The sequence below is a fragment of the Parambassis ranga genome, chromosome 5 (assembly GCF_900634625.1).
Source record: "Parambassis ranga chromosome 5, fParRan2.1, whole genome shotgun sequence".
Taxonomy (NCBI): Eukaryota; Metazoa; Chordata; class Actinopteri; family Ambassidae; genus Parambassis; species Parambassis ranga.
The window spans coordinates 8466612-8490166 of record NC_041026.1 but is presented as its reverse complement, the minus strand read 5'-3'; the positions used below and the strand labels follow the sequence as shown (position 1 = coordinate 8490166).

The 23555-nt window shown below is 43.0% G+C and overlaps 2 protein-coding genes across 2 annotated transcripts; both read left to right on the top strand.

Annotated features, from left to right (window-relative positions):
* The first annotated feature begins 5031 nt into the window (after nt 1-5031).
* On the top strand, nt 5032-16886 carry smarcd1 (SWI/SNF related BAF chromatin remodeling complex subunit D1). Its single transcript, XM_028406861.1, has 13 exons — nt 5032-5242; nt 9397-9572; nt 10078-10120; nt 10908-11030; nt 11287-11409; nt 11514-11630; nt 11733-11834; nt 11955-12116; nt 13029-13126; nt 13505-13640; nt 14774-14896; nt 16228-16329; nt 16506-16886. The coding sequence occupies exons 1-13, from the start codon at nt 5057-5059 to the stop codon at nt 16557-16559; spliced, it is 1545 nt and encodes a 514-aa protein (XP_028262662.1). The 5' UTR covers nt 5032-5056; the 3' UTR covers nt 16560-16886.
* Nucleotides 16887-18895: 2009 nt separating this feature from the next.
* Nucleotides 18896-23341, top strand: LOC114436622 (glycerol-3-phosphate dehydrogenase [NAD(+)], cytoplasmic-like). The gene is made up of 8 exons (XM_028406977.1): nt 18896-19030; nt 20416-20593; nt 20683-20823; nt 20893-21031; nt 21192-21304; nt 21403-21639; nt 21723-21829; nt 22843-23341. The coding sequence occupies exons 1-8, from the start codon at nt 18987-18989 to the stop codon at nt 22937-22939; spliced, it is 1056 nt and encodes a 351-aa protein (XP_028262778.1). The 5' UTR covers nt 18896-18986; the 3' UTR covers nt 22940-23341.
* Nucleotides 23342-23555: the final 214 nt, after the last annotated feature.

The following is a 23555-nucleotide window of genomic DNA, read 5'->3' as shown; positions in this document are numbered from 1 at the left end:
TTACCATCACCAGTCGGAGGCATAATGTCATTCATGTCCTGCAGTGTGAAGTCACTGAAGAGTGGTCAAGGTCATTTTCATTAAAATTGAAGCGAGGCAACTGGACTTGTTGAGTTTCTTGACGGCGTTTCGCTGCTCCTTCAAGCAGCTTCATCAGTTCACAGAGCTGACGAAGCTGCTTGAAGGAGTACACGACACGTTTTTAACTCATAAATGTATTGGTAGGACAAACCCCACAGCCTTAGCGTTTGAAACAGTTTGAGGCTGTTGGAGAACCATCAAGGTCGTCACCTGGAATGGTTCTCCAACAGGGGGAGAGACACAGTGTTAAGCTCCTTCAGTCTGCAGCCTGACTCATCCCAAACCATCTCAGTTGGTTTTAAGTTTGATGATTGTTAAGGACAGGTCATGTGATGCAGCACTCTGTCACTCTCCTCCTTGCTGAAATAGCCCTTACAGAGTCTGCAGGAGTGTCATTACTAACTAAGCACAAGCCAGATGGGATGGCATGTCATGATGGTAGCCATGCTGGTTAGGTGCACCTTTAATTTTGAATAAATCACCAACAGAAAATCCCATAGGTGAGCTCATAACAACGCACAAAGCGTGACAAAGTCGTTATAGACTGGCGACCTGTCCAGGCTGTGCCCTTCCTCTTGCCCGTTGACAGCTGGGACAGCCACCCTGTGACCCTGTAGTACTGGATAAGGCGGGTTCAATGGATGGATGGTCCAAGATGCGGACTGATGACACACCTTTCAGGTCTCATGTCTTTTTATGGAAAGTTAGCTTAGTGGTATAGCAGGTTTGTCCAATAACCAGAAGGTTGGTGGTTCAATCCCAACTCCTCCCTGGTCACTGTTGAGTGTCCTTGGGCAAGGCACTTTACCCACATAGCCTCCAGTGTACTCACTGGTGTATGGCGCTCTTTGCTGGGCTGCCTTAAGCAATTTCCCCATTGTGGGACTAATAAAGGTTTCTTAATTTAATTTAATCTCAACCGTAGACAGACCTGGTGGCTGAGAGTCACACCTTTGTGTCAACAGTCATTGTGTAATTTCTTTTTGTGCCAGAATTTTAATGCTGATACAACTCGTGTACTTGAAACTTTGGTCTTATAATAAAGTGACTCCTGGGTGAAGTTAACCCTTCCTTTTGCTGTGATTCTGGACCTTTGTTGAACAGAAGTGATTTTTTTTAAAGCAGAATCCACACTCCAGCTTGTCTCCGTCCTCTCGCTCTTGCCTGCGTGTCGGATGAGTCACGTTTCTGGTATAAATTTATCCTGTCAGATCTCTCAGTGCAATTAGGATGCTCAGCCGTTTGTCATAGATAAGGCAGCGGCCGGCTCCTCTGGGCTTCACTTTACATTCAGCTCGTTAAGAGGATTAATAATTGTAGTGCAGTCGACTTTCTCACCGCTGAAACACTCTGTATTAGATCTCAGTCTCGGGACCTTTCATTCGTAACTATGAACCCTTATTCATTTGTTCAATATCGATGCCGTCAGGAGGCCTATAAGGGATAAACCTAATCACATGCCATCTTACCCGCTCAGGATGTAAAATCCCCCCTGGAGAGTCGAAGCACAATGCGGCACATCAGATACTTCCAGAGCCATAAATGAAGGGTTTTGATGCACCGAGTTCCAAGAAACAATGTAAGCTCCCTTCACTCACAAACCCACTCTGATCAAACAGGCCAACAGATGGGCTGCCATGTTTGGTGCTGTTGTTGCTCCATACTAATTGGGGAGAGAGAGAGGGGGGGGGGGGTGTAATGACATCAAAGTCTGGAAACAAGAAAGTGTTTGATTCTGCGACTGACTTGTTGTTTACTTGTTAACACAGAAGCTACTTCAGGGGTTCAACATGCACTGTGTGTGTGTGTGTAATTGCAATAAAAAAATGATGCATTCAAAGAAGGTCACTTCGCAGTTCAAACAGTATGGAGGTCGTGGCACAGATGACCTAATAAACCAGGAAGCAGCTGCGTTACTAATTCATGAACCCCTGCTGATGAACGAAAGAGTGATTTTTGGAATACAAACTTAAAATTTTCCAACATTTCTGACCAAATTCCACCCATTTTTTGGAGACTTTTTGTCATAATAAGGTGTCATCTGCAGAACCCTCCACTATATTATCATTATTATAAGTGGTAGTAGTATAAGCTTTAAGCTGACTCACACTCTTTATGTAACATTTTAATTTTATTAATATGTTATATACATTAAGCAACTCCTGCCCATTTTTGCATGGTTTGTTAATAAAGTTGGACCCTATATATAATGATTGGAATTAGTAACTGCCAACTGCCAGTATCACGTCATTCTAGCACTTTGTTTTCAGGAAGGTTGATCCACAGGTGAATAACTGAATCCTGCTTCCCTCTGTTTGGTCCTGACCCTGGGTCCACACAGCAGACCTGTCCCTTATGATCTCAGGGGTCTGGATGCTTCATAGGGAACCAATTAGTCCAGGATGTATTTTGGTCCTAGACCATTCAGTGCTTTGTAAACCAAGAGTAATGTTTTGAAATGTACCCTTGGACTCAGTGATTTGAGGTGTGATGTGGTCCATTTTCCAGCAGCATTTTGGACCAGCTGCAGCTGCCTGATTGATTTTTTGCTAAGACCTGTGAGGATGCCATTACGATAATCTAGCCTACTGAAAATGAATGCATGAATATGAATTGAATTTATGAATGGCACCTGGAGTACTCCTAATGTGCATCAACATCCATCCACCCATCACCTACCTTCTTTGTCCTAGAGGGTCACAGAAGGGCTGGAGCTGATCTCATCCTGCATCAGACTTAAAAACCTTTAAATTATCTGTACAAACATTGATGATTTGGCCCCCACAGAACTCAGACTGTACATCATGGAGACAGTCGGGGAAGATGACACTGAAACATAGGCGTAGCTGCCATTATATCAGAGGGGGACATGCCCCCCCCCCCCTCTCGCATTTTAAAATGCCCGTTTGGGCCATTGGGCGTTTCATGGCCCAACAGCTTTTAGAAACTCAGATGATGAGAAGACCACTGTGTTAAATCAACATGCTGATGTTATTTCATTGATGATATATATATATTTAAAGCTCACTTATATTGGTTGTTAATTGAAAAGTAAAGCACATCTATCTCCATCTCTCTACTCCATATTTGAGGTTGGTACTGACAGTGAGTCAGAGGCAGGGCCATCATGTAGGGCCAGTGGAGGAAGTTCTATTGCTGAGGTGAGTGATGACGGGAAAACTCTATCAGGTGGACATGAGGGAGATTTGCCAGTGTTTTGTCTCTGTTAATGAGAGAAAGCCTCAGATTTGGAGGCTTTGTATAATCTGTTAGTGTAGTAGCACCAGTATGTTTGACAAAACTGAATTAGTTTCTGTTTGTCACCGTGTTTTAAAATCAATGAGTGTTTGTTGAATCTGTCTCTGAAATAGTCATTAAGTGTTTACATCTGTAGCTAAAATAGTTGAACAACCTGTTAAAATCCACAGGAAATCGCAACTACTTCATATTATTATATTTTTAATGCTTCCTACGCCACTGCACTGAAATAACAGAATGAATCTGTGACAAGTCCTTATAAGGATGCACATAACAGTTTAGGTGTTTTTTCTGCATTTTGCATGAATGTAACTTGTAAACGAAAACTATTTGGTCGACAAATCCACGTACATACTCCCTCTGTGCGACGCTCGGTGGTTTTGATCCAGTTTAGACACATTCAGTGTCATAACCTGACAAATGAGAGCGCTGACCTTGTTGCTTCTGTGACAGACAGAGGAGGAGGTCCTTAATTTATTTAACCAGGACAATGAATAGCGGCTAATTTCATCATCCATTTCAGGACAATAAAAGGAGCACATGTCATTTGATGTGAGTTATTACAGGTGTTGCTCTAACATGTTGTTCAACAGAAGAATAAAGCAATCAGATCGTGGTAACGGGATAAAAGGGGTCAGCGCCCCGCTGTTAATTTATCTGAATAGTTAATTTATGGTCTCATTATATTCGTTTCATTTTCATGTCAAGACTCCTTGTCAAATATGTATCTGTGCTGTTTTATCTCCTGCTCAGATACTTGACTCTGTGACCTGCTTTACCTGCTTTAATTAAAGGTTGTTTTTATTTTCTTCCTTCTTTAAGTGATGTTAAAAATTAAATGTAAAAGATAAATTCCACACATTCAAATAAATAAATTAGCAAGTTGACCAGTGATGGAATACAACTAAACAATCAAATTACTCTGCTGAAGTATGAACTCAGCGTGAGTGTTATCTTTTAATTAAACAGTCTGTTTCTCAGAGGGAAATGCTGGACTGTTTTATCCCCATAATACATCGTATATAGGCATATAAATATGACACTTTACTATAGATTAAACACGTCAAGTGGCTGTAACCATGTGTTTATACTCTAATTAACTGCCAATTAGTTTAACAGACTGAGTCATTTTTTATGGCTCCACAATCTTCCTTTCTCCTCGGCTGCTTCTTGTGCAGCTTCTGTTTATTCTGATTATATTAGTGTTGTAAAGGTGTCACATTGGGCAGGGTGACAGGCATGTAAATGTAAAGGTGCAGTTCAATTACAAGGTACAACAACAAGGAGACACTAGAAGAAAAAAGACAAAGGCAATGACAGGCTGAAAGGTGTAAATCTCTAATGAAGGAACTAAGAGGAAAGATGGATGTGAGCAAAGAGATTGGGTGGTGCCATTGCAGTCAACCAAAAATACAAGAAAACAATTTTCCACCCTTTATTTTATTAGAAGGCTCCACAGACAGACTGAGGACGTTGTGTGTCCCTCAGGCTGTAGGCTACGGCTCTTCAGCTCCTCCCTGTGAGCAGGACTTGAACTGGACTTTCTCCGGACAGACCACTGGACAGCACTGCATCTCATTACAGCCTCTGCCTGGCTGCAGTACCGCACACAAACAGCCAGGGGGAGCTGTGGCTTCGTGAAGATCTCCCAAAAACTCGTTCTAGTTCTCGCGATAGTTCCGCGCCACCTCCACCGGCGGCGACATTCAGAGAGGAGATGGCGGCTAGAGGGGGGTTTCAGTCGGCACCGACGGGTGGTGGTGGTGGAGCAATGGGACCGGGACCGCCGGTACCAGGCGCAGGACCGGGCATGGGACCCGGAACTCCCTCTGGAAGAATGGGGCCGTCGTCGGCCACTCAGAACCACATGTACCGCTCCCCGATGCCGGGGCCTGGGTACCCGGTGAGATATCGCTCCATCTTTGCTGCTGACGCGTTAGCCAGTCCGCTAGAACAAAGCCTCTCGCCGCTGCTTTGTCACAGCAGGCGAACGCTAACCTCCATCACCAGTGCGGGCCACCGCTCATCTAAGTGTCAGCCCGGTGTGGAAAAAAACGTTGGACCGTCTGAAACATTTTGACCGGTCTCGTTAAATGACTCTCAGAGTTTGTTGTTTGAATTTGCTAACCCTCCCGCCCGCTAACATTAAAGCTAGGTCCTCTTAGTAGCCAGTTAGCTTAGCATGCTAACACCGCTAACCTCGTTTAAAACACTTAAAAGAGGCATTAATCACCTCACAAACTGTGTCATAAAGCGATTATTTGATGTTTAGATGTGAACCTTTGACGAGATCAAGCTTGTATTGATTTCCAAAGTTAACATTGAAGTCTAATTTGAATGAATTGATTGCACCAACAACAGTTTGTATCAATGCAAATCCCCCAAAAAAGACAAAAACAGTGATCTCCGGGGAGGTTCACGCTCAGATCAGGATCAGGCTGCACTATTTGGTGCAGTTCACTGCACACCAGCTGCCGGTGTTCCACGTTAGTAACAGAGAGACATTAGTGCCTGGGTTGGTAAACCTATTCTGACCTGGCTAGAAAAGCCGTTACACAAGTCACACAGTCCACTATTTTTATTAAATATTTGAAAAAAATAAATAAAAGTTGCATCAATCAAAGTCAACTGAAAAGACATGTATCTGCAACCACGATGCTTGTTAATATTCCATTCTTCTTGGTGCATATTTCAGATGTGGCCTGGTTATATGGGAAATTGCAGTGGGTCATTATTTATTTACATATTTATGAAGTGTCTAAATGTGTATAAAAGACAAACTGATTAAACAGTAACCATTAGCTGCCACTTTCAACACTTGAGGAGTGTATAGACGATGTTTTCTTATTTAACCCATCGGTCTCAACTAGGGCTGCAACAATTACTCGAGTAATATTCAAGGGCAAAATACCTCGACAACTAATTTAGTACTTGATGACTCGTTTAGTGACGTCATCTGGGATGATTCTCTTGTGGTGTAGTGGGATGATCAGCGTTTTGGGCACAAGAGACACACATTTACACACACTTTTGGCGCCGGGCATGGAGGCGGTCGCGTGCTGAAGCAATGACACTGCAGCGGTCCAAAGCAGGTATCCACCTGCTGCCAGATGCAGCCTTATCTATGGAAAAACTATGACATTTACCTGTGATCCGAGTACTCGCAAAAATAATTGGCGAGTATCAAAAATACTAGTTTGTTGCAGCCCTAGCCTCAATTAATTTAGTAGTTTGATCGTACTGACGTTTGCGGATGTCTGAGGTTAAACTGAGCTTTACTTTTGTTTGTAGCTTTGTAGCTGCAGTTAAATGATAAAAATATGACAAATGTGTCAGACAATACACAAAGCAGACAGCAGTCAATAAGCACAGATTACTGTTTAAATATTTTTCTCACTAGCTGTAGTTTTTTCTCCTTTTTTAGTCAAACATAATAGACATTGTTTTTAAGACTCCTCGCCTTGACTGCAACCTGATTGTTCTGCTTACGTTCTACTAAAAGGCTGGATCAGTCGTCCATGTTGTACTTGAAACATAGAGAGTAATGTGCTTTACGTGTGGTTATATTTTGTTGGGTTTATTAGTTAATATTCATATTGAGAATCAGAGGATGAACATAAACAAGTTTGATTAAAATTATGCGTGCCTCCTCATTAAAAATCCACAATGAGAACCTACAAATATATGAAACGTTTTACTGCTGGATACAAGATGCCTCTTTCTTCTACAGTTTAGTTAAATCACGGTCACTTTATCGAGACCTTACACTGAGGTTTAAGGTGAATTCAGACAAAAACTCCCCCTCAGCCAATAAAAGTGAAGGTTTCCTTTTGTCACGCTTCAAATGCATCTTTCTGCAACCCATAGTGCTTTAAGTCCTGCTCTCTGTGCCCTTTATCTCCATACATCTTGCAGTGTGGAACATCCAGTTCACATGTGTTGTTCCATAGCTTGCTAACATTGGTATTTAAATGCTGAATCATTTCTCGCTGATCCACAGCAGTTGGAGTGCTTGCTGCTTAGCTACTGCTAACCTGAAATGCTTTTCTGTAAAAGGATGTTACATCTTTTTTCTCTCTCTCTCTCTCTCTCTCTCTCGTGTCCTTGCCTGCTTTCATTCACACAAGCAGCCTTTCACAACATAGTCAAAGGGGCTTCATACTCTGAATACTGCAGTTCTCCACTTGTTCTCAGGCAAACCAAGGTTGCACTGATGTATAGTGTAAAAAGCACTAAATGATCGAAATGCCATTCCTTCTGCCTACACTGTGCTGTGTGGAAAAGGCAGAGCCCATTCATCTGCCCCATGTTGTTGAAAAGTTGGTGTCCGTCATTCTTCCTCCCTTCCAGCCTTCACCAAAAGCTGAGGGGAGATGTGTGCTTTGCCTTCAGCTGTCGCATTTGTCCGACTGACTGCTGTAGGGAAAGCTGCTATCAGTGATTTGCTATTTGTCTGCCGTTGTCGCCTGCACTCATGCAGTCAAACACAAGAAGTCGCCTGTTTGATTTCTTAGCGCACGGCTTGGTGAGTTGGTGTGGCTGTTCTTCTCTCATTACTTGTAGTTTGTGAGGTTGATTTATGCTTTGCCATTTTTCCTTGCTTGTCTTAATGTGAACTGGTTTAGAATTGAAATATACCAGGAGGGTTTATTGCTAATACAGCCCAGGAGCTGTAATATGTACAGTGACTACTGAAATCATAGATTAACTGTTTTTGGCCGGAAAAGGGCTTTTTCAAAAAGACACCTTGACCTGGGAAATATCTTGTGCTTGTAGCATTCTGAGCTTTTTTTTTCATGCACAGCTGTGGATCAAGTATAAAGTCACAAATACAGACAGTTAATTTTCAAATTTGCAGCCATATTTAGCTTAGGTAATCACTTATATCTGTAAGGCAGCCTGGCAGATTTCAGTAAATGAAGGTTGTTGCTATAGCAGTGTAATGTGTAGTTCAGCCACAGCGTCATAGTACCTGCAAATATAAAATGTTTGTGTTGGTCATGTCAGGGGTGTTAGTGTCCCACAGTGACAGTCCTAGCTGCACACTTTACAAAACTGTTTGTTGTGAAGGAATTGTCTTGTGTTCTGAGCTTTGTATGCTGGTGGCGGTACCTTTACAAAGTGGGGATATGCACAGCATACATTAATAATAATGATATTTTAAGGGCTGTGACTAATTGTTATTTTGGTGATTGAATAATTTGCAGAATCTATTCTTGAGTATTTTTAATATCTGCAAGGTAATCTCATTTAAAAGGGCCCAAGGTCTTCAGATGTCTATGTTATGACTTGCTCAATATACTAAATGTATTCATAGTAATCTACTGATTAGTTTCTTTGTATATAAAATTGTGTTCTATGCATATTTATAGTTATTCGGGTCTACCTGTGCACAAATAGAATGAGAAACCATTCCTACACTTCATCCTTTTGCTTGTGAAAAAGATAAATTGTATTTCTTGCAGCTATGCGTGGAATGTCAGCAACAAATTATTCAACCATGTGCAGCCTCCACCTTGATTGTCACTGAGCACAGAAACTAAAAGGGTGTTCAACAGTTCACCTGCACTCCTCGTTTGTTGAGGCCAGCCTGATCGCTGCAGACTGTGAGCTAGTCAGTGGAGAATGGAACAGCCTTTATTATTAGCAACCAATCCAACAGCGACAGACCATTCAGGCAACATCCACAGATTCACATCACATTGCTGCAGTCGAGCCCTCTCATAGATTGGATTCTAGATAGAGTCACCTCGGACTGTGATTGGTCCGTGTTGGTTTTTAGTATTCATGCCACTGTTTAGGATGAAAATGTCTTTTTGTCCAGCCTTAATAAGCTGTCCAATTTTACAGAATAATCAGTCAAAGTAATTTATAATTGTGCACAGAGAACATTGCTGCACTCTAAACATACCTGTGAAAAAAATTACTATCAACGTACACCGTCTATCAAATATCTCTGTACTCTAGTTTGAAGCGCTGAGAAGTGAAATTGTGAAATGGAAAATGGCAACAAAATCACTTTTTAAGCCGATAATCTTGTGAATCTTTTCTCTGCAGAGACCAGGCATGCCTCCATCCAGCCGCATGACCCCGCAGGGACCGGCCATGGGTCCCCCAGGATACGGCAACAGCCCCGTGTCTCGCCCTGGGATGCCTGGCGTCATGGACCCGTCTCGCAAGAGGCCTGCCCCTCAACAGATTCAGCAGGTTCAGCAGCAAAACCGCAATCAGCAGTGAGTGTTCACCCGAACCCATCAGGGCTGCTTCACATCAAACAGAAGTCCAGTAGTTAAAGTTTAATTATATACGTTGTTGCATGAAGACATCTACAATTAATTCAGCCAGTGAAGAAGAGAAAACAGTGTCTGTTCTCTTCAGTGTTTGTAGACACGAGGGAGACATTTACATACGTGCTGCATCTTGTCGTCATATATAATTGAAACCCTGCCTATGATGCTATGACTTTGGTAAATGAACCCTCCTCTCGTTTTGGGCCCTGCAGGATTCTTGATTCGGTTGCAGCCTTCTAGATGAGGGCCTGAATTATTGTGGTTATGTAAATGCAGTATTGCTCTGTGTATATGTGGGTGTTGTGTGACCCAAGTATTGAAGATTGAAAACCTCTGGCTGAGGAATTGAACTGGTTTTTGTGTGTGTGTTTTTTTTTTTTTTGTAAAGGCACAGTGAGCTGCTCTGACTCACTAAAATTCATCTTGTTTTGATCATTTGTTTTTGCAGCACAAAGAAGAAGAAGATGGCTGATAAAATTCTACCTCAGAGGGTGAGTAATAATCAACCCAGCGTGTACAGAACTCCATTAATTGTGCTGTTTATGTAATGTTATTTGGTAGTTTATCTTGGTGCCCTGATATCTTAGGACAAAGCCGCATTGACGACAATGCGACATTGTTATTACATTAATATGTGAAGAAGTCATTGGAGCAGTGATGCTTGTTGACATTCTTTTGCATGTGTGTTTAAGAAACGGAAAAATTCATAGAACTCCATATGGGGACGAGTCTGTTCGTAAATATATTTTATGTTAGACAGAGTGGTATTTATAAAGCCCAAGGTCGGACTGCTGCAACAACCTCCTTCCATTAACACATGTTTGTGTGTCTGCGATACTGCGGTGTCTATGTTTCTGGAGAGTCAAGGCTGTTACATACTTCACAAGAGCAGAGAAAAAGGAAAATGGCGTCTTCTCGGAGCACCGGTTTGGAAGGTCTTGCAGCCTGTTCTTGACACATCGCCTTGTGTGATTGGTTGGAATTTATGAGTGGGTGTGGTGAATTATGGGGACGCGGAAAAGATTAGCATTAGCGGCTTGTTATCCTTATTTATTCGAGCAAATGGATTTCTCTGTTCTTGTGGAGGATGTAACAGGCGTAAAGCTACAGAGTGTACAGCTATGGTGTACATTTGAAGTAGAACTACCATACTTCTACTACTTTGAGTTTGTGTCTTCAGTTGACAATCTGATCACTAGATAACCTGGTAGGTTCTTCGATGCTGTGTTGTACTTGTTGAGCCTGTGGTCACCTGTGTTTGTTTTTGTTGCATCCCAGATCAGGGAACTGGTCCCAGAGTCTCAGGCTTACATGGATCTACTGGCTTTCGAGCGAAAGCTAGACCAGACCATCATGCGCAAGAGGCTGGACATTCAGGAGGCCCTGAAGAGGCCCATTAAGGTAAGTTTTTAAATGAAACGACTCCCTCCTTTGCTACACTAATCTCTACTGTTCAAGCACAACTTCTTAGCCACTCATGTTCTGTGCAGCCTGAAAAAAGTCAGACGTCCTGTCTGCAGCAGCTTTTAGCACAGTCAACCTGACACCCTCTCAAATTGAACTGCATGTGTTCATAATGGAGCTAATCTTATTTCACTGGAAGTCTGTGTTGTGTGATTGATGAGTCTACACCTTCTTTTTAAACGATTGTTTTCAGCAAAAGAGAAAGCTTCGGATCTTCATATCCAACACTTTTAACCCGGCAAAGCCTGACGCAGAGGATGGAGAAGGCACTGTTGCATCATGGGAGCTGCGTGTGGAGGGGCGTCTGCTGGAAGATGTAAGTCGCATAGCTAAATGCTGTTTTTTTTAAAGGTGTATTTCTTCAACCGTAGTCTGCTACACAAATTGTGTCCATTTACAATTTTTGTGATGTCTCTGCAGACGGCTGTGTCCAAGTATGAGGCCACCAAACAGAAGAGGAAGTTCTCCTCTTTCTTTAAGTCCCTGGTCATTGAGCTGGACAAAGACCTGTATGGTCCCGATAATCACCTTGTGGAAGTAAGATAATTTAATTGATTTATAGATCTGTACGTGTTTTCCTTTCTACAAATGTGTGTGTGTGTATATCCACTGTTCCTGAGCCGCTGCGTATCATTTCAGTGGCACAGGACTGCCACCACCCAGGAGACGGATGGTTTCCAGGTGAAGAGGCCAGGTGACGTGGGCGTTCGCTGCACCGTGCTGCTCATGCTTGACTACCAGGTGAATGCTCAGGGGCTCAATCTGCTCCTTTAGTAGTAAAGTTTCCTTCACGTGCCCTTGAAGCATTTTTATGATGTTGTTTATATCTCATTAACACTTTATTCCTCTGCACAAAATCAGCCCCCACAGTTCAAGCTGGACCCCCGGCTGGCTCGTATGCTAGGCATCCACACTCAGACCAGACCTGTCATCATTCAGGCTCTGTGGCAGTACGTCAAGACCCACAAACTCCAGGATCCACATGAGCGCGAGTTCATCAACTGCGACAAGTACTTGCAGCAGGTGAGTAGAATCTGAGGGTGTTGCCAGGGTTATTTTGTGGTTTAACGTGGTGGTGATATACAGTATAGTTTGCTTAATCTTAGAATATAGATTTCATTGAAGAAATCTAGAAACGGACCCTAATCAGATGCGGCATCAGAAAGATACAATAAAATTAAATTGTTTAAGCATCTCAAGTCAAACACACATCATATGCATGCAAAGTTTGTTTGTTAATCTACTGCAAAAATCATGCATAACAAGTTAAAACTTAAGCAGACATTTTCTAACCGTACTGACAGCTAGGATAGAGCTCTGAACTTTTTAATTTAACTGCAGCTGATAAACTGTGTGCGACAGCTCACCCGTCTGAGGATGTTTGTCATTAGACCTTGATTGCTTTCTCAACTGGCCGGTGTATGCATAAGCATCGGTGTTGACACTTGTATATTACCCAGTGGATGAGCTGTGGTGCCGTCTTTGTTGTATGTAAAATACCCCAAAGGTCGACTCTTTTTGCGTGTTGTGAACCCGAAGAACAGAACCTGTAGCTGGAACATGGAAGAATCAGTAGATATCATGGCTCCTGTTACAGACTGTCTCTCTGTCTGTCTCCTTGTATGGAGACTGTTACTCGCCGTCTTTCTGGATCAGTGTCTGTTGCTTTTTCTTCTCTGCCAATATAAACAGAGGAGTGCACAAGGCTTATGTTGAATTTCTACATGCTGTGTTTATGCTTTTTCTCATACTTTTGTCATACCAGCACTGCTATGATTTGTAAAGTGGAAGTTCTTTAAATGAAAAACACAATCGGTTAAGATGACACGTTAGTTTGTGCAGAGCTGTGACGTCACAGAGAGTGAATGATCCGCAGCTGAGGCAGAGTGATGAAGCTCATTATAATAACGAAGTTTTGTTTTTTTGCTTTTGCAGATCTTTGAGACTCAGCGAATGAAGTTTTCTGAGATTCCTCAGCGCTTGCATGCACTCCTGATGCCCCCAGAGCCCATCATAATCAACCATGTGATCAGGTAAGTTCATTAATGATGATAGATGAGGGGGTCTTAAATTACAACCAAGGCTGCTGCCATAAGGTTTGTTTGTACTGAAGATGTCGGCTATTTTCTTATTTCAGTGCCAAAAACATTAGAAAATCTGTTTTCCTGGTCATTATTTAACAAAATGACAATTTGCATTTGAGAAGATGAAAATGAAGAATGTCTGGTTTTATTTGTTTACTTGGAAAAACACTGAAATGCTTCAACTCTGATTAAAACAGTTGCCATTAGTGATCGTCTCATCTCCAGCCAAGTAATAGATATTCTGAGATATTCTTTGTAACTTCGTTTGTAAATCCAGTCTGCTGCAGAAGTGAGTCATTTAAACTGTAAACACTGTTATTTCAATAGTGTGGACCCCAATGACCAAAAGAAAACTGCTTGCTATGACATTGACGTGGAGGTGGACGACACGCTGAAGACCCAGATGAACTCCTTCCTGCTCTCCACAGCCAGTCAGCAGGAAATAGCAGGACTGGACAACAAGGTACAGATCTCAGCCCAGCAGCCAGTCGGCAGCTGTTCTTTTGATGTTTTGTGTTTATGGATTGTTTCTGCATGCAGGAAAAAAAAGTGTTCCTCCTTCCTAAGAGAGCTTTATTGAATCAGTGAAGGTTTGTTTCAGACATCTGCGTCCTGTGAGGACTTCCCTGAGCTGGTTGTGAAGGTCATTTCAAGTGATTTAAAGCAGATGTGAACTTGCTGCTTCTCTCCTCTTGTCTCTCCTCTTTGCTCACTTGAATTATAGATTATTGCCTTCATGCTTGAGGTCGGCAGGATCTTCTTGACCTCCTGCTATAGCAGCCATTACCTTGGCTGGGATGGCTGTAATCACAATGATAAGGCGCAAAGCCAGAGATGTCCCTCTGTGTAGTCTTTGTTCTGAGACAAAGTCAACAATGAAAATACACAGAGATTGTTTACAGTTTACAGGCGCCGTCCATTTTGTTTTGGAGAATTTCAGACTGTTCCTGCCGGCCGGATGTAGCTCAGGCTGTGTAATATTTCTCAGTGTTTTGTGACCCTGTGGAGCTCATGTAAACCGGAGAAAGGGGACAGTTGTGGTCCTGGGATCTAGCTATGTTTATCTTATGTAGCGGTCATCACTGTCTTCTTTAACGTTGCACAGGGGAGTTTTATTGTAAACAAACTGGTTTGCTGTTTTGATTTAATTCTCTGAGGTAATTACACGACATTCATAGGTAAAAAAGGAGGCATTCAGTTCAAGCTAATTATCACTAAGACTTGGTTAAATGTGCTGAAAAGAGTGGGGGCAACACCTGCACAAGTGCCATTTGTTACAATAATGACGCAGACTTTGTGGCAAGTTCTACGGTGACATAGGCTTGAGAAATGGCAACTGTCAGAACAAACTATAGAAGAGAGTTATCGGTGTAATTAGAGCTGTAAAATGCCCGTATATTTTGTGGTGCCATTAAAAAATCATCACGAAGGAACGCCCCCGGCGTAACAGTCTTTTTGAGTGAGTGATCTGAGGAAGACTGAACACCTGTCCTCAGATATTCACTGCTTCTGATTTTCAGTTTGATTAATGACATCAAATGAATGCTTTATAAATGACAGCTCCTTTCTTCTGTGTGTGTGTGTGATTCTTCTCAGATCCATGAAACCATTGAGACCATTAACCAGCTGAAGACCCAGAGAGAGTTCATGCTGAGTTTTGCCAGAGATCCTCAGGGCTTTATCAATGACTGGCTGCAGTCACAGTGCAGAGACCTCAAGGTAAGTCTGTCTCAAGGTCAGGCCGGATCTTCCAGGAACCTTTTTAAAGCTCCTTTTATTTTATCCAAGTCCAGTACTGTGTTTTTTCCTGCTTCAAAAACAAATCAGCATTCGACACGCATCAGAACTGGTTTCCTTTAAGGAAAAACATTTTGAGCCACTGAAGGTTTCAAGAATAAGAATGAGGCTGTGCTATCAGGTGCTGAGTCAGCCTTTTTTTTTTTGCCTGAATGTGCCACAGTCATTCAGGAAGAAATCCCTTATGGATCAGAAAGATGAGGAAGCAGCAGCAGCAGCAGTAGCAGTTTGTCCACTGACAATAACATCGGAAGAATGCAACGCTGCAGAAAGACGTGGAGGGACTCATTGTTTTCTGCTGCTGAATACTGTACTGTCTTCCCCCATAGTGCTATATCACCATTTTTTATTTCTGTCTATGTAAAACATCTATTTTTTTTTTGGTCTAGAGGAGGGATCTTGTAGCTTTTCTCCGGGGTTATATAAAATCTATAGAAATAAATGGAGACCTTAAAGCTAAAAATGTGACAGCCGGGAGACCGTTAGAGGCATAAATGGATGAAAGAAGTCACAAGATGATGGAGGCTTTAAGGACGAAGATAAAAGAAAAAACTACAAGCATTAACATGCCTTCTGGCATGTCTGAGTCTGCAAGCTAACTCTGTGTCAGGGAATGCTTTTTGTTTGTCATTTTTCCACTGCCGCATAAAGTGCTGCATCTGTATAGAACCAGAAGAATTATCATGGAAAGAAGCACAGAGAACTCAAACATGCCCTCTGTGCAGTGTAACCGATCTACAGTTATTACCTTATACCGATGCATTCAAGTCCCATCAGAGTTTGTTTGTGGGGGTTCACATGGTTAAGTAAATGCCTTGCAGTCATGACTGATCATATTACATCCTGCTGTGTCACACTGACTTGGGTTTAAATCCAAGGATCCAGCTGTGAAGAGCACACGGCTCCGCCTCCAAACACAAGGCTCACGCTGCTCACTGCGGTGTAACACAGGAGGGCCGGGTCAAGATGTGTGCGTGAAACATTAAATGGAGCATCTGAGTGGATGCAAGCTCGCCCTCCACAGCTCCTGTCTGCCAAGCAAGCTGGCTAACTGCTGACAAGCTGTGTCCCTTCCTGCAGAGTTTATTCGGCCGAGTCACTGTAAAATTGAATGAATTCAGTCTGATGCCGGCTGGTTGCTCTCACAGCACAGCTGCCCGATCGACCTTATAAAGGCTCCGTGCTCTTTAATTTATCAGCAGCAGTGCTTGGTGGGATGGGAGTTTGGTTTAATAATATCTTTCTGTTTAAAGACCATGACAGATGTGGTAGGAAACCCAGAAGAGGAGCGGAGAGCAGAGTTTTACTACCAGCCCTGGGCTCAGGAGGCCGTCTGTCGCTACTTCTACTCCAAGGTAACATTATTTTTTAGCTTTAATTTTTCTTCCCATATTTTTTATTCTAAGCCGTGCTAGCAAAAAGTTCGAGTTTGTGGTCCTGAGAGGATGAAAATGAATGATTTTTAAATAAATGAACACCGTTTTTAGTCCCTTTTAACCGTCATTGACCTGCGGTGTCATGTTTTTTCCAGGTCCAGCAGAGGCGACAGGAGCTGGAGCAGGCGCTCGGCATCAGGAACACCTAGAGACCTGCACATGCAGCAGAAAACCAGGAGACGAGTGATGTCGGAGACGACTAACGTGTGCGTGCGATGTTTTAGAGAGAGACATAGATACTAGATGGCTTCACCATTTTATAGGATCTCAGTTTTACTTAATTTCCGACCTGCAGCTCCACAGTTTGGTTTCTACTTTTCCTCTCCTCACACCTATGAGCACATTTTTTCCCCCTCTTGCCTCTGTAAGCATTCCTTTCATTTTGATTCATTGTGTCTGACTACACACACACAAATGAAAAGCTGGCAACTTTTAATGTAAAATGCCCTGAACACAAAAAAAAAAACTTAAAATCAGCTGGAATGTGTTGGGTCTGCTCAGACTCTTTGTTCCCCTCCTTTGGAAAAGTAAATTTACATTTCTGCACTCCAATCCCAGCCCCCCCCCCCCCCCCCCCTCAGATGCTTGCCCATTTTGTTAAATATTGATTGTGATTGTGTTTGTAATCAGCTGGGCTTCTTGGCTGCACATTGGCTGTTCACGTGTCACTGTGTGTCTTTGGTTAGTTTGTGCCACAGCCTGATGTAAAAGCCCAAATCAATCACAGCAGATTTTCCTTTGGTAATGGGTGCCATTTAGTATGAAGTTGTTTCTTTTTCTTTCTTTTTTTTTGTTACAATTAATGATTTTAAAAATATGTATTATATCCATACTTGTCTTGTTAGCTAGTACAGATTATCATTGAAGTAGCTAGTTATGAGTACCTCTAGTCTATATAGTTTTGTAAATACTGAGCAAGAGAAAAAAAACTGACAATGGATGTGAAGTAAACTTGTATCCAGGCCGATCTTTTTCTTAAGTCTTTGTCTACGCTCAGATAGTTGAACCAGTATTTATATTCAGAATTGGCCCTCGCTGTCAGAGCCTGTGTGATTCAGCTCTACCAGAACGTTAAAGGCGCGGCAGCCATGTTTGAAGCCCTGCCGGGTTACATGCTGTCCGGGTTCATGTTGAGCAGAGGAAGAGTTTTTGTGTATTTTACTTATGTGCACAGAAGCCATAAAATACGGAGACCCTGAAAGGTCACAGTGTGAAGTTATTTGAGGACTGCCTGCCTTTAAATGTACATTTCCCTTCATCTGTTTGAGCAGCCAGTGTGTCGGTGCTGTGATAACACGCTGCCGGTTAAAGGGAAACTGTGGTGAGAGATGGTTGGGTGGTCTTAAGACTTCAGTCTGTGGTGCGACATGTGTGTCCAGACTGGGACAGATGACGACTCCTATGTGTGTGAAGATGCATCATGGCCACCAGCAGCTGAGGGTTCCCCATAGATTTGTACTAATGCAGTCCTTAAAACTTCTCACTGTGAGTTTTTGGGATTGCTGGCAGAGCAGATTGAAGGGGTTCCTCCGATCACTGACTGAAGACCTGACGGTCGTTTTTTTTCTGAGTGTTCTGGCTGAAAACTTTGTGTGTCTGCATTTTAATAACTAAATTCCAGGAGTACACTAATGATGAGGGTTTGGAGAGGTGTGTCAGAGGGTGTCAAACAAACACAACACTGGGGTGGGGGGGGCTGTAGATGAAGTACATCTGCATACTTTTTCATGGACCAAACCTATTTTTCTGTATGTTCCTATGTTATAATAAAGGTTATGTAAAATGTTGGGCTTTGTGTTTGAATTAATTTGTAGATCACTTTGAGTCCTGTGGCACTTTTCATCTGGACCAGCTGTGACCAGCAGCTCATGTATGGACTCCAGATAGGAGCATGTTTGGTGGAATATTGCTGAAAGAATGTGGATTTGTTTTCTGTGTGCTATTGATTTACATCACAGACAATTTGATTTGTTTACTTATTTATGGAAAATCATTATTTTATTTTTATTATGTATTATTGGTGTTTTAAAATGTGTCTGCTATTAATAGTTACAGGAGAGGGACGTGCAAATAACATGTATTTAAGATTAATTAACATTTTAAATGTTATTTATGGGGAGTTTTCATGGAAAAATATTTTCACATTATTTATCATTTGATGTTTAAAATTCGAGTAATGCATCGTTATAAGTTTAATTCTTAATTTGAAAGGTAACTATTAGATAAGCCTACATCAGGGCAGCTGATGGTTATCAATCTGGTTGCGGATCGATTGATTGATTGAGCGATAAATCATGACGATTCCTCAGTTCTCTGTAGGACGTGGATGTGATTTAATCACGTGTAATTCACAGTGATCGCAGCAGACTGCTGATAACTGTTCATCAGTAAAGAAACAGGCAGCAACACGACTGGATCTTTAACTACTTCCTGTCGCTCCTGCACGCGTAAAAGCGCGCTGACCAACCAGGAGCGGAGGGAGTGTCCGCGCCTCCGCGGCGTGTCTGGTATAAATACGGTCTGCTTCAGCCTGGCTTCTCACCGGCACCGGCTCCGTCTGCAAGGTCAAACACAGGATGGCAGCAGCGAAGAAAGTCTGTGTGATTGGCTCTGGCAACTGGTGAGTGAAGAGTCTTTGGAGAAGTCTTTTGTTGGTGCGTAAAATGACGCGTCTGTATATCTGCGCCGTGAAGCTCTTACTGGATCTTTTTTTTTTTTACACCAGAAGGAAACTTCCACGCAGATAAATGATCCATAAAGTTCATAGAACCTGCCTGCAGAGTTTCCCCTGTGGATATGCTGACCTTCGCCTTAACTCAGCCAAATCTTTTTCTGAGCATGGCTTTAATTATTCTGCTGCAGATGAACCGAGTCGGGCTTCAGGTGGTGTTGATGTCCCTCAGGCAGCAGCATGACATTTAGATCAGTCAAGCAACCAGCAGTGTTACAGTTAGAAGAAGCAAAAAGAAGCCAAACAAACATCACAGACAGAATGGCAGCTGTCATGACGACATGAACAAATGTAAAGAAGGTCCTCAAGGACCTGTGGCTGATTTTTATGGAGGGGACCCAGCTCGGATCACTGCTCACAGTGTGGCAGAGAAACTGAAGTGTTGCACATGAGCGTAGGACTCTTATCATCTGTTAGCAGAAACAATTCCTCAAGAGAAATAGTAGTTACAGCTTCACAGCAGAGTCTAAAAAACCCAAGAAACCTTCTGGGTCTAACGAGTAGCTGACTGAGACTACACAGATCAGGTGGGACACCATCACGTTGGAGATGAGACACAACAAGAATCTGCTCAAACACTCATGAAATCAGACAGAACCAGGTCACAAGAACTGAATCTGGAGAAATTCTCAGTGTTTTGATCTCCCTTTTAAGCACCCATGCTAACCGTGTTGGTGACAGTTTTGTAGTCATACAATCAGCAAATCTGCTTTGACATCCACAATCATAACAGTGATGATCATCTGTGCTGTAAAAATGTTGTTATTAATGTTAACGATATTATAAGGAAAACACATGATCCATGTCTCTGTGTAGCTGCTCTTTGGACAGAAGCTACAGATATTAATTCATAATTATGACAGAGTAGTCGGAGCTGAGGCCACCCCCCCCCCCCCTTTGCCTCCACCCTGGAGTCTCAGCTAGTAAAAGGTCAACTGACTTAATCCTGATATATGATCATTAAGAGGGATTTCTTGCAGCCTTTCGCTGGATATTTAATAGCTCGTCTTTTAAATCAGGCCCTCCTCATACTAACATAATGGTCTGCGTATATTCTTTTTTTGTTAGTCTTGTAAACTATTTAAGTCATGTGACTAACATTCTCCAACACACTGATGGAGGTCTTATGTGCCAGCTGGTGGTTGTTCCCAAAAGAGAGGGGGGGGAAAGCTGAAATAAGTAACTGCTGCTGGCGATGATGTCAGCGCACTCATGTACCAATAAGTCAACCTTTTGTGGTTTGGATGATTCTCATGTGTCACCGTTGTCCACAGGGGCTCTGCCATCGCCAAGATCGTAGGCGCCAACGCTGCCAAGTACGACAGGTTTGACACCACGGTGAACATGTGGGTGTTCGAGGAGACGGTGGACGGTCGTAAGCTCTCAGAAATCATCAACACAGACCACGAAAACGTGAAATATCTGCCCGGTCACAAGCTGCCCGCCAACGTGGTGAGCGTGGACACACACACACACACTCTCTGCAACATCATGACATGTCTGAGGTCGCATAGATACTTTGACTCCTGTCTTCTCCTCAGCTGGCTGTTCCTGACTTGGCGGAGTCTGTTAAAGGAGCCGACATCCTGATATTTGTGGTCCCTCACCAGTTTATAGTGAGAGTGTGTGACACCATCAAAAACCACATAAAGAAGGACGCTGTAGGAATGTCTCTCATTAAGGTAACATCCTCCTCGTACAATCACTCCCACCATGAATTCATTTCCTCACTAGTTCCATCTCTTCTGCAGGGTGTGGATGCAGGTCCGGAGGGTCTGAAGCTGATTTCAGAGGTCATCCGAGAGAAACTGGGCATCACCATGACAGTCCTCATGGGGGCGAACATCGCCAACGAGGTCGCTGATGAGAAGTTCTGTGAAACGACTATCGGTATGATGTTCGTGGGTCTGCTGGACCCGCTGCACTTTTAGGGATTTTAATTCAACACAATCAAACAGTTACATCTTAGAGCACTTGTGTTGTTCCCATACATATTATTTTTTATTTAAAAAAATGATTGGTGCTGATATTGTCTGTTATTTCTACAAAGGCTGCAAAGACAAAACGTTCGGGCCTCTGCTGAAGGAACTGATGCAGACCACCAACTTCCGAGTGACCGTAGTGGAAGAGTCTGATGTTGTGGAGATCTGTGGAGCACTTAAGGTTTTTTTTCCCTTCATATACACATCAATACATGCGAAAAATAACAGTATTTGTGTATTTGTCTACATCTGAGGGCTGTTTTTCTGTCGTCCCTGCAGAACATCGTGGCAGTCGGAGCAGGTTTCTGTGATGGTCTGGGATTCGGAGACAACACCAAGGCGGCGGTGATTCGTCTGGGCCTGATGGAGATGATCGCCTTCGCCAGGGTCTTCTGCACAAACTGCCCCGTCTCCCCCGCCACTTTCCTGGAAAGCTGCGGTGTCGCTGACCTCATCACAACCTGCTATGGCGGACGCAACCGCAAGATAGGAGAAGCATTCGCCAAAACTGGCAAAGTATGGGTCTTGGGTTGATGGCGTCCCTGTCTTTAAAAAAAATGACAACAACAATAGAGTGACACCTTCATCTTTGTTTTCAGACCATCGAGCAGCTGGAGAATGAGCTGCTGAACGGACAGAAGCTTCAGGGTCCAGCGACGGCGGCCGAGGTTCACGTGATCTTGAAACAGAAAAACATGGTGGACAAGTAAGTTATTTTAGGACCTGTATGTCAACGTGGATTCACTTCGACACAACACTCATGTCTGTATGGTTAATATGCAGCTTATGACACAGCTTGTTAGCTTAGCTTAGCATAATGGCAGAAAGCACAAACAGTCCATGTATCAGCATCACTAAAGCTAACTGATGTTCTCTGAGCTAGCAGATTTTTCTTGAGTGCCATGTCTCTGTGCTCAACATGTGGACACTATATAAGTTTGCACAATCCTCCGTGACATCACCAATAGATTCTGCTCTGTTATGCCTGGTTTACACTGTGCGATATTGGGCTGTCGCAGACGAAAGGCGACCATCGTAGGAGAATCGTGGAGATATCTTTGGTCGTGGCACTAAATCAGTGGTCTTACGTCACACTGTGAGGCAGCTTCCATGACGACAAATTGAGATAAAATTCTAGCGGTGTCAGAAATTTAGGATGACTGACTCACAGTGTGACAGCTGCTATGACCTGTCACTCCACGTCCACGTGTTCCTCCTCCTCGCATGCGATTCAGTAAATGGTCATCGTACAATCTGCACGTCGTACCAAAGTTTATTAGATTCACGTCGTGTAGTGTGTCATGCAATGGTCTTATAAGCTAAAAATCGCACAGTGTAGAGAGGCCATAAGAGGCTCCGACCGTCACCTTGTCACAGTCTGCCTAAACTCCAAATACAGGCAAAGAGGTGGAGCTGAGGCAGGTGGACAGTCACTGAAGCAGGAAGCTCACCACGCCCATAATCATGTGTATTTGTCACATAAAAAAGCATCATAGCTGTAATGTTGGACTTTTTAAACATGGAGCTCCTTGGTGCAACACTAGCTAACGTTGTCTTGCTAATACTTAACAGTCATTGATTATGTTACCTATGCTAACCTAGGCTAAGCTAACAGAATCCTGTGTCTTCATATTTCCCATACAGACGTGAGGCGTGAAGCGATTTAACAAAAAGTAGTCCCTCTTTTTACTGATTTCCATGGTGCCTTCTCTCCTGCAGGTTTCCTTTGTTCACTGCTGTTTATCAGATCTGCTTCAACAGCCACCCAGTCGCAGAGTTCATCATGTGTTTGCAAAACCACCCAGAGCACCTCTGAAGGAGCCGCTGAATGCAGTGGAAGTTGGGAAAGACTTTTTATTACGCTGTAAGGCAGGCAGGCAGGCAGGCAGGCGTTTGTGCCTAATCGTGACTCCTCGTCCTTTTTTTGTGTGTGCGTGTCTCAAACTGAGGAGACAGAATGAAGCAGAGGTGCCTCCACCTGCGTGAAGCTGCTGTCATAGCTGAGAAACACAAATTCTGTTTGTATAAACCATCCAAGTCTTAAAGGTTTCAGGAATTTGAAGAACTTGGTTTTACTCAATTCACAAAGCACGAGCTGAATGTTATGAAACATCACACCATGAGGGGGAAAAAAGTGCCTTAAACACCCGCTACATGTTATCAGGACTTCATAAAATAACCAGATTTATTTTGGAATAAATGATTCAGTTAGTTTGAATCAGTTGTGTGGATGCTTTCCTTTTAACTTGCTGCTGTGGGGCCTGCTGGAGACACTCAGCCCCCTCGCTGCAACCTGACCTGATCTCAGCCTGGCTGCCACTCTAAACTCTTCACCTTTACCATTTTATACACTGCCCACTTCAACCTTTCTGTCTCAGTCACAGATGATGTTCTGCAGCGTGTAATTCAGTATCTGTGGATTGCAATCACGG